Source organism: Triticum urartu, chromosome 3A (assembly GCF_056163025.1).
Source record: "Triticum urartu cultivar PI428250 chromosome 3A, HENAU_Tu73, whole genome shotgun sequence".
In the NCBI taxonomy this organism is placed as follows: Eukaryota; Viridiplantae; Streptophyta; class Magnoliopsida; order Poales; family Poaceae; genus Triticum; species Triticum urartu.
Window position 1 is genome coordinate 92,345,384 of NC_141875.1, and position 10,973 is coordinate 92,356,356.

Genomic DNA, 10,973 nt, shown 5'->3' on the forward strand with positions numbered 1-10,973 from the left:
GAGAGGGAGAGGTTGGGGAAGACTCCGTCCAGCAGCAGCACGACGGCGTGGTGGTGTTGGAGCAGCGTGGTACTCCGGCAGGGCTTCGCCAAGCGTCGCGAGAGGAGGAGGAGGTGTTGGGGAGGGGAAGGGCTGCGCCTAGGATGTGGTATTGCTGCCCTCCCACCTCCCCTCTATTTATAGGGGCAAGGGAGAGGGGGGGCGGCCCCCTCTAGATGGATCTAGAGGGGGGCGGCGGCCAAGGGGGGAGGCTTGCCCCTAAGCCAAGGGGGCGCCCCCTTTAGGATTCCCCCAAACCCTAGGCGCATGGGCCCTAGGGGGTTTGGCGCCAAGCCCACCTAGGGGCTGGTCCCCCCTCCATATTCAGCCCATAGGGCCCTCCGGGGCAGGTGGACCCTCCCGGTGGACCCCCGGAACCCTTTCGATGGTCCCGGTACAATACCGATAAACCCCCGAACACTTCCGACGACCGAATAAGGACTTCCCATATATAAATCATTGTCTCCGGACCATTCCGGAACTCCTCGTTACGTCCAGGATCTCATCCGGGACTCCGAACAACATTCGGTAACCACGCACAAACTTTTCCTATAACCCTAGTGTCATCGAACCTTAAGTGTGTAGACCCTACGGGTTTGGGAATCATGCAGACATGACCGAGACATCTCTCCAGCCAATAACCAACAACGGGATCTGGATACCCATGTTGGCTCCCACATGTTCCACGATGATCTCATCGGATGAACCACGATGTCGAGGATTCAATCAATCCTGTATACAATTCCCTTTGTCTACCGCTATAGCACTTGCCCGAGATTCGTCGGTATACCGATACCTTGTTCAATCTCGTTACGGCAAGTCTCTTTACTCGTTCCGTAACACATCATCCCGTGACCAACCCCTTAGTCACATTGAGATAATTACAATGATGTCTTACCGAGTGGGCCCAGAGATACATCTCTGTCATACGGAGTGACAAATCCCAGTCTCGATTCGTGCCAACCCAACAGATACTTTCGGAGATACCCGTAGTGCACCTTTATAGCCACCCAGTTACGTTGTGACGTTTGGCACACCCAAAGTATTCCTACGGTATCTGGGAGTTGTACAATCTCATGGTCTAAGGAAAAGATACTTGACATTAAAAAAGCTTTAGTAGACAAACTACACGATCTTGTGCTATGCTTAGGATTGTGTCTTGTCCATCACATCATTCTCCTAATGATGTGTTCCCGTTATCAATGACATCCAATGTCCATGGTCAGGAAAATGTAAACATCTATTGATCAACGAGCTAGTCAACTAGAGGCTCACTAGGGACATGTTGTGGTCTATGTATTCACACATGTATTACGATTTCCGGATAACACAATTATAGCATGAACAATAGACGATTATCATGAATAAGGAAATATAATAATAACCATTTTATTATTGCCTCTAAGGCATATTTCCAATAGTATGTTCCCATTGCAACACATGGGCAATTAGCTAAATTTGAGGGGACCAGCTGCGGCTTGATCACCTTTTTCCCTTCTCTATCCTATTCTTTCACTGATCAGGCGTGTATGTGGACGTTTGAGGAGGATTGGAGGGGACTGGATGTAAATGCTATAACATTATTGTGTTTGATAATATGTGTTAGCCGATTGTCAAAAAAATATGTATGTTAGCTAAGAGGGTACTGTTCTCGGTTATTTCTTAGCTATGTGAATTGTATCTTAGTTTTTTAAAGCCCGTGGCAACGCACGGGCACTCTACTAGAAAGTACTAATGATGTATCTACCTCTTCCAAGATAGGTAGGAGTAGCATGTTCTAGAAGATGTGTTTTGCTACCGTAGTTTCTAAATGGGGTTTCAAGTGCCTAAATTTAATTGTAATAGTTTGCCAGCCAATTGCACATTGCAATTAAGTTTCTTGTTGTAGCATCTTGGAACATTCGTTTAAAGGGAACACAATCATCCATGTGTTAATTTTAATTAATGGATAATAGCAATATTCATGCTTTCACGAGACACTCGATCTTAAGCATAAATTAAAAAGAGCATTCAAGTGTTTTTATCATTTGTAATGCAGAGCACAATAAAGAGGTCAATGTTTGGGTACCACCTTTATTTTGTTCATCAGGATATGATAATCTTTATGTGTATAAGGTAGAATTAATTTCTTTTATTGAAATACATTGCATGTGAAGTAGATTAAAATTATTTTTTCATTTGTTATTGGCTATCTTTTATATCTAAATAAAATTCGACATGCAACTAATACAAAATTTAAAAAGCCCGTGGCAACACACGGGCAGTCTACTAATATCACTAATATAACAATAGTTTAATTGTAAATATTACATCTGAGATAGCAGGATGTGCAACAAGTTTCTGAAATTCATTGATTCCAAATTCAACGATGCTAGAGTCATAGCCGGCAAATATCGTCCTACACATAGTTCCCCTTGAGCTTATAACCCAACAAAATATGAGCGTAAATGGTCTGCCCTCGGTTCTCTGGTACATCACGGCAGCGCATCTAGGCTATACAACGTGATGATTATCAAGTTGCAACAATGAGCGGTGATGGAGTGGCGGAAAGTAGACCGTAAGGGGATATGAGTGGGCCAGGTGTGTTAGACAGTTAGAGTCATACGTGGCGGCAGTCTGGACTCCCAGAAACCTCTTCCTCCCCTCTCCCCCTCTAGTTTGCCTCCGGCTTGCAGAAAAACGAACAGCCGGACGCGTCAACGGACCGATGCGGGACTGCATTGCATGAAAAATCCGTCCAGACAACTTAGTCCGGATGGTTGCCGAAGGTTTGAGGGTCTTGAAATTTTGATGTAATTTTTATTATGTTTGAGATGTTTATACTTTGAACTTTGATAATAGTTCTGGAATAATTTTTCGCAACAAAAGAAGACATTGTCAGAGGTTAAATTTGTTGCTAAAAATGCAAAAATGTTGTTGGCGAGGAATGTGAGGTATTAAAATTCACCACTCAACTGTTATTAATAAAATGTTTGTTGGGCATAAAATGTTTGTTTTATCAATTGACGTGGAAACGATGGGGTAATGAGCCATACTCTTTGGGCTTGGGGACGTGTGATGTTAGATAAGAAAACCAAGAATGTTGTATGGGACCATGGTTCACCCGAACCTACGCTCCACGCCATTGATCTTCGGACAACATTTTTCGAGATATGTGCATGGCGGAAACAGTTTACGCAAGATGGCAAACAGATATGCATGGCGTCAATAGTTTAGTGAAGATTAGAAGCCCTACATTGATAAAATAAGCCTACTTGATGCTTACATCATAGGTAGTAAAAAAATATTATTACATGTATACAAGCACTGTTCATCATTGTTTATTGCATCGTTTTGTGCATCAACTCTCTCCCCAAGATATGCATTGAGTAGGCTTAAGGAATCACGCACAACTGATTCACAACAAGGGCATCTCATTTTGATCTGGACATTTTTAAAACACATCGACTTGTCACAAGTTTTGAATATAATTGTTTGTAGTCGTTGGTATATTTACAACTCCCGTCTCTTAAATACTGTGCTACATGATATGTCACGTTTAACCTTTTCTCTTTTTTTGTCTTTTCCCTATATATAGGTTGATGTCCTGCTAATCATGCAGGCAAAACCAAACAAAAAACTGTTAGAAAATTAGCGTTTGCGACATTGACATCAGTACAGATTCTCACAAACATCAATGAATATGTTGTATAATTTGTACATAAGTTTTACTATGAAACGAGTTTGTAAACGTTCTTTTGGCCTAATATTTTTTTAATAGTCCAAGTGAATTCCTCTTTTTCTTATATATACAAGTTATGCTCATAGAGACGTGTGCAAAAAGTGCTACAGCACTTAGAGACATGTGCTAGCCCATGAAAAAGAATTACTTCCCACGCAAGCGTAGGGGGTCCTTATAAGCACCAGGTTTAACCGTGACTTTGACTAATTAGGACTTAACGTGGAATTTTGAATTTAAAACAGGATACAGATCCACAAGTGAGGGCTGATACATCTTACGGCATGGATCATAGGTTCGGGTGAACCATGGTCCTAAAAAAACCTCTCTAAGAAAACTCAATCTGCACGTGGATGATCATGATTTTATCCACACTTAATTTTAATATTTCGAATGGATCCACATTTTTCTTTTCTTTTCTTTTTGCCAGAAGTGTCCACACTATTTGATCACCTGTATCGATTTAGAATTACGTGAAAATCATGACGTAAGTTTAAAAAATGATATAAATTTAGCAAGATAAAAGGGAAACACAGATATCCAAACCTGAAGCAAACCGAGACGTGGAGATGAAATTACAAAGAGCGTTGTGCTCTCTTTTTTTTCTGTCTAATAACACACTAACGTACGTGATTATTACATGACGATTCCATCAGCTAAGCTAGCTACAGAGAGGCGGGAGGAGAGGGGTAGGATTTCGCGCAGTCGGCAGCGGCGAAGGTGACGGTGCCCTTGTCCAGGTCGAAGCCCACCCGGAAGTTCTGCTGCGCGATGTTCCCGATGATCGCCACCGACCGATCGTCCGTCACCGGCGCCATCGCCAAGCACACGGTCCCCACCGGCAGCTCCGCGAACGCGTTCCGCGCCTGCAGCGTAATCGCGGCGCCGCCGCCAAACTCCAGCGTCACTTCCGGGAAATTCTTCTCCCAATCCTGCGTCGCACCGCCCACGCCCACGTCGTAGCACAGATCCAGCTGCTTCTGCGGCGACTGCTTGCGCGGGAGCTTGATGCTCTTGCTGAGCTCCTCCACGATCGGGTCCAGCAGCGCCTTGTCGAGGAACGTCAGTGACGTGCCAGAGTCGACGATGATGGGGTACGGCTTCGGCGGCGCGATGGTCGAGCTCCCGATCTTGACGGACGTGAGCAGGATGGTGTAGAAAGCGTCCACGGCGGAGGGGATCAGCGGCGTGGTCACCGCGCCCGGCTCCGTCACGGTGGCTCGGGCGCCGAAGTGGAGGATGGACGAGACGTTGACGTAGAAGGGCGCGAGGCAGTAGGCGAATCTCTGGCCGAGCGACGTCAAGGCGCCGATCTGGTTCACGAGGGAGCCGTTCCCGGCGCCGAGGCCGACGTAGCCGGCCAGCTGGAACGTGTTGCCGGTCGCTTTCGTGGCGCAGCCGAAGTTGACTCTGGACAGATGCAGCTGCGGACGCTCGCGGCATCCAAAACAGCCGCCGGGAGCGTCGTCAAAGTAGAAGGTCTCGGTGGAGAGGATGCCGGACGTGGTGGAGCCGTCGCCGTAGGAGTACTGGTACTGACAGAATTGGTTGGCGTCGCAGGACGTGCCGTAGATCGCCTGGCACGAGGGTAGCCGGCAGGCCACGAGGCCGTAGGTCGACGAGGAGGACAGGTCGAACACCGGCGCTGCTCCCCCGGCGGCTGGCCGAGGACCGGAGGTAGAGGTTCCGTTTCTGCATTTGAACCACACGAGGTTGCTGCCGGTGTCGACGAGGGCGAGCATCCGGGTGGGTGGCGTGCCGACTCTGACGTACATCAGGTACTCGTACGGAGTGGACACGATCTCGGCCACGCCGCCGCTAGGATCGCCGCCGGCGTACGAGCGCGCTGTGGAGCGCCGCACGGCGGCAAGCACGCGGTCGTGCAGGGTGAGCGACGGGTCGTGGAGCGGCGACTTGACAGAGTCCCGGTGGATGAACTCCACGCTAAACCCGCCGTCACCGACGTACGCCGCCGTGGACCCGCACAGCTGCGCTGTCAGGACGAGGACGACGAGCGAAATAGCGCGACCCGCCATCGTGCGCGCACTCTTCTTACTGTCAGTGTTGGTTAGCTCTGCCGATCGCTTGCTAATGGCCTTCTCTGCTTGGTGCGTATTAATAGGGGGTGGGGGAGTGGGGAGGCGAATGTGGCATGTAAGGATTTGGTATAAATTGCTGATTTCCCGCCGTGTGCGTAATGGTGATTTGGAGAGAGATTGGTGATTTTGAAGGCGGTAATCAAGTTCGTCGTAAAGGATGATTAGTGGTTACTTTGTTAATTAGCACGCGAATATTCCATTGGCAAGACAGGGCAGCTGATTGAGTACTTCGCCATAGAAATGGCATGACATTAAATCCTTTAGAACGGCAGCGATTAAACTGAATGCAAAGTTTCGCGTTTTCTTTTCTTTTTTATTGAAAGAAAGTTTTCTTTTCTTTTGTTCTCCCCACTTTCTCCTCTAACCTCATTAAATAATTCAAATTTCATACCTAGTCAGTCCAAAAGTGCTCACGGTCGATCGATCAAGCACACTGATCGGTATCGCTAAGAGCATCTCCAACGGCCGTATAAAAATTCCGCGCCTAATAAACGTTATAGCGCGCCACTGTAGCACTTTTAATGTGCCGGTACCAACTTTGCTTTGGCAGACGCCTAAAAACGCGCGCCCAAAAGGCAGACAGTGCAAATTGTGAAGCGCGCGCAATCCGACGCCAAAAATATGAGCGCGCGATAGCGTTTTTCATCACGCGCCCAAAAACTTTTAGCGCTACAGCTTCTGCTGGAGCTGCCCGGCGCCCAAAAAACTAAACTTTTAGTGCGCGGAGTTCTTTTTGGGCGCCTGTTGGAGATGCTCTAATTCGGCCAAATAAAACCTTGCTGTGCAAGACTTATCCTAGCCGCTGCATCAACACCTTGCCACCTTGGTGATGGCAGGCGATGACGAGTTGGACTAAGGTATTTCCTACCTCAACGACGTCTAATCCGGCTCCAGTGAAGGACCTGTGAAAGTTTGTATCATCAAATTCGTTGGCTCTCTTCTGATCTCACTAGTTGGTGTTTTTTTTTTCAATGAGAGCAATTGGTTGCCCTTTGGTGCGACAACTTCGATATCTATTTATATGTTGTACCATGTCATGGTCTAGTTTCTCCAATCCTCGGAATTGGTGGTGATGGATTCCAAACCTAAATTGCATGGGTTGATGCTCCAATTGATGCTTCTTTAGTGACTCCTAGATCTCGTCTAAAGGGCCGAGTGACTATTGTCTTTAAAGCCAGGTGTGACGAAGGCGTTTGTAGGTGTATTTTTCTTTATTGTTGTTTCAGTTCAATTTTCAAACTCGAGGGGGGGGGGGGGGGGACGGGGGACGGGGGGACGCACACAATTGGATGAAGAAGAAGTCTAATATGTTTTGGAATGTAATTTTATTTTGTCTTGGTCGATCTACGTCTAGTTGTCATTCCATTGTATCAGCTATTATTTTCCTAATAAATATAAGATATGATATGTGGTTTCGCAGTAGGGCATTTTTAGGATGAACTCCATAAAGCTTGTTTTCTTGAAAAAAATGAAAATGATATTTTTAAGTGTAAAAAAATTCTGGAAAAAAAAATCAAACATGTTCATATTGATGTGTTTTACATGTGTGTAAAGTCAGATGATGAAATACATTATGGTTGGAGCTACACACAAAAGAAAAAATCGTGATCATTTCAAAACCAATCTTCAAATTTCACAGACATGTACTACTATACATCAGTATGAACTTGTGTGTTCTTTAGATTTTCTGAAACTTAAAAATAAGGTTTAAAATTGTAAAATAAAGGGCTTCATGAAGCTCGTCCTCCATTTAGCACTTTCAGTAAACCCTAAACCCTAAAGACCACGGATAGGTCGCCTCTTACACCATAGGATTGGGCCGCTTATTTTCGAAATTTCACATATTTCAGTGGGGTCCAAAATATTTTTAACACCGAAATTTTGATGCATTTTAAAACTTATTTCAAAATAAATTTAAATTAGATCAGGATTCATTAAAAATAAGTGAAATTTGAGATCTTAAAATCTGAAATAATTTTCGGAATATGTGAAATTTCCGAAATTTCGTATATTTCAGTGAGGTCCGAAATTATTTTGTTTCGGAAATTAAAAACCTTGTGCATGGCAAAACATTAGACGTGGGAGTTATTAGTTATTCGATAGTCCTAGTTATTACATGGTGATATTAGCTATATCTACTCATGGTGATTAGCTATATCTACTCATGGTGATTAGAGGCGGGAGGAGAGGGGTAGGATTTCGCGCAGTCGGCAGCGGCGAAGGTGATGGCGCCCTTGTCCAGGTCGAAGCCAACCCAGAAGTTCTGCTGCGCGATGTTCCCGATGACCGCCACATTGTCCGTCGCCGCCGACATGGCCAAGCACACGGTCCCCGGCTGCGGCTGTATGAACGCGTTCTTCGCCTTCAGGGTAATCACGGCGCCGCCGCCAAACCCCAGCGTCACTTCCGGGAAAAGCTTCTCCAGCACCCAGTCCTGAATCGTCCCGCCCACGTCGTAGCACAGGTCCAGCAGCTTCTCTGGCGACTGCTTCAGCGGGAGCTTGATGCTCTTGGTGAGCTCCCCCATGATCGGGTCCAGCAGCGCCTTGTCGAGGAACGTCAGTGGCGTACCGGAGTCGACGATGACGGGGGACCACTTCGAGGGTACGATGGTCGAGTTCCCGATCTTGACGGACGTGAGCAGGATGGTGTAGTAAGCGTCCACGGCCGAGGGGATCAGCGGCGTGGTCACCGCGCCAGGCTCCGTCACGGCGGCGCGAGCGCCGAAGTTGATGATGGAGGAGGCGTTGACGGAGAAGGGCGCGAGGCAGTACGAGAACCTCCGGCCGAGCGATGTCGCGGCGCCGATCTGGTTGACGAGGGAGATGCTCCCGGCGCCCAAGCCGACATTGCCGGCCAAGAGGAACGGGTTGCCGCCGTTCGTGTTTGTGTTGCAGCCGAAGTTGACTCTGGTCAGTTGCAGCTGCGGACGTTCGCGGCATCCAACACAGCCGCCGGGAGCGTCGTCGAAGATGAAGGTCTCTGTGGAGAGGATGCCGTCCGTCGTGGAGCCGTCGCCGTAGGAGAAGTGGTACTGGCAGATGGAGTTGGCGTCGCAGGAGGTGCCGCGGACCGCGTGGCATGAGGGCAGCCGGCAGGCCACGAGGCCGTAGGACGACGAGGAGGACGTGTCGAACACGTAGCTCACCGGCGCGGCCCCAGCGGCCGGCGGAGGACCGGAGGTCCCGTTGGTGCATTTGAACGACATGAGGTTGCTGCCGGTGCTGACGATGGCGAGCATCCGGGTGCGCGGCGTGCCGATGTTGACGTACATCAGGTACTCGTACGGACTGGACCTGATCTCGGCCACGCCGCCGGAAGGATCGCGGACGGTGTACGAGCGCGCCGTGGAACGCCGCACGGCGGCAAGCACGCGGTCGTGGGAGGTGAGCGACGGGTCGTGGAGTGGCGACTTGGGAGAGTCCCGGTGGATGAACTCCACACTAAACCCGCCGCCGACGTACGCCGTGCACCCGCACAGCTGCACCGTCAGGACGACGCCAAGGAGCAACAGTGCCCGCCATGTCGTACCCGCCATTGTGTCCTAACTCTTCTTCTCAGTGTTAGCTCTACACCCGATCGCTTGCTAATGGCCTCCTCTGCTGCTGTTGCAGTATTAATAGGGGCATGGGGAGACGAATGTGGTAAGAAAGAATTGCTAATTTCCTGCAATAATTTGATTGGAGAGAGATTAGAGATTTGAAGGCGGTAATTAGGTTCGTGCTTAAAGCTTTTATGTGATCACTTGTTAATTAGGGCATATCCAGCCGTTGGCCCCAGGGGGCGTCTAAAAGCGCCGCCTGGGGGTGAGCCGGCGCAAAAATGGCCCTGGAGCGAGTCGGTCCCCAGCCATCGGCCCCCAGGCGCGTACTAAAAAAAAGGACCGTTCGACGAAGTTATGATAAAAACTAGTTAAATTTCGGTCAAACATGACAAATTTTGATGAAATTCGCGCATTTTCATTACATTAACCTAATCTAAAAAAGAAAGGGGTTGAAGTCGTCGCCGCCGTCGCCGCCATCGTCGTCGTCGGCCTTCTCTTCCTTGACGCGGACGCCCCTGCTGGACCCCTGCCCGGCGTCGCCATGGCGGACTGGCGGCGGTGCGTCGTCGTCGTCGTCACTGTCGCATAAGACGACGACCCCGTCTTCATCGCGGCCGCGTCGGCGCTCCTCGAAGCGGCGCAGGGCGGCGCGCTGGCGCTCCTTCTCCTTCTCCCGGCGCGCCTTCTCCATCGCAATGGAGTCCTAGCGCGCCCATTCTAGGACCGCGTCGTCGTCGTCGAACTCCACCTTCACTGGCACCAGCCCCGGCTCCGTCTTCACCGGCGCCAGCCCCGGCTCCATCTTCGGCTTGACGAAGCGTGGAGGAGCCGACGAGGAGGAGGCGCGACGGCCGCCCTCGTTGATGACGATGCCGACGCTGCGAGTGCGCCAGCCGATTGGCGTCTTCGCCGCGGGCTCGGCCTTGACGCCGAGAAGCGCCCGAGAACCGGAGGAGTGGGAAGATGAGCGAGAGGAGGAGGACGAGGAGGAGGCGAACCTCCTTGGCTCCCATGCGCGTCGGTGTTGCGACGGGGCGGCCCTCGTCGCAGGATAGGTCAACGGCGGGTTGTTGCCACCGTCGAGGTGCGCCAGCACGCCATCCAGCGTGCGGCCCGGGACGCCCCACCACAGGTGGCGCCCCTCGCTTTTCTTCACGCCGCCGACCACCGGCGCACCGTTGGTGGAGGCCAGGCGCTGCTGCTGGCGGCGCTGGAAGTACGCCGCCCAAGCCGCGTGATTGCCGCCGGCGTACTGGGGGAGGGAGCGCTCGTCGTCGGTCAGGGAGGCGCGCGCGACCTCGACCTCCTCGGCGAAGTATCTGGGCTTCGCCACGGCGTCGGGTAACGGGGGAACGGGCACTCCCCCGTTGCTGAGCCGCCACCCCGTCGGCCCGGCGCACATGTCCGACGGCGCCGGGATGTTCGCCTGGAACAGGAGCCAGGACTCCTGTTCGCGGAGCGAATGGCGGCCGAAGCCGTTCGCCGCCGCCTCGTCTCCGGGGAAGCGCTCTGCCATGGCGACGGCTCGGCGGTGGTAGAGAGGGAGAGAGAGGGGATGCTGGTGGCGCTCGGG

The 10,973-nt window shown here is 50.5% G+C and overlaps 2 protein-coding genes across 2 annotated transcripts; both read right to left on the minus strand.

The window, feature by feature from the left end:
* Positions 1–4,422: 4,422 nt before the first annotated feature.
* On the minus strand, positions 4,423–5,808 carry LOC125546691 (aspartic proteinase CDR1-like). Its single transcript, XM_048710855.2, has one exon. It carries the CDS (start codon positions 5,791–5,793, stop codon positions 4,423–4,425), a length of 1,371 nt encoding a protein of 456 aa, XP_048566812.1. The 5' UTR covers positions 5,794–5,808.
* A 2,206-nt stretch (positions 5,809–8,014) lies between these two features.
* Positions 8,015–9,394, minus strand: LOC125548034 (aspartic proteinase CDR1-like). Its single transcript, XM_048711733.2, has 2 exons — positions 8,465–9,394; positions 8,015–8,401 (listed from the first exon to the last, which is right to left on the minus strand). The coding sequence occupies exons 1-2, from the start codon at positions 9,392–9,394 to the stop codon at positions 8,015–8,017; spliced, it is 1,317 nt and encodes a 438-aa protein (XP_048567690.1).
* Positions 9,395–10,973: the final 1,579 nt, after the last annotated feature.

Coding starts and splice junctions, on each gene's coding strand:
- LOC125546691 (XM_048710855.2), bottom strand. CDS start 5,793: ATGGCGGGTCGCGCTATTTCGCTCGTCGTCCTCGTCCTGACAGCGCAG.
- LOC125548034 (XM_048711733.2), bottom strand. CDS start 9,394: ATGGCGGGTACGACATGGCGGGCACTGTTGCTCCTTGGCGTCGTCCTG. Junction 8,402..8,464: donor AGATCGGGAACTCGACCATC/GTACCCTCGAAG, acceptor TTCCTCGACAAG/GCGCTGCTGGACCCGATCAT.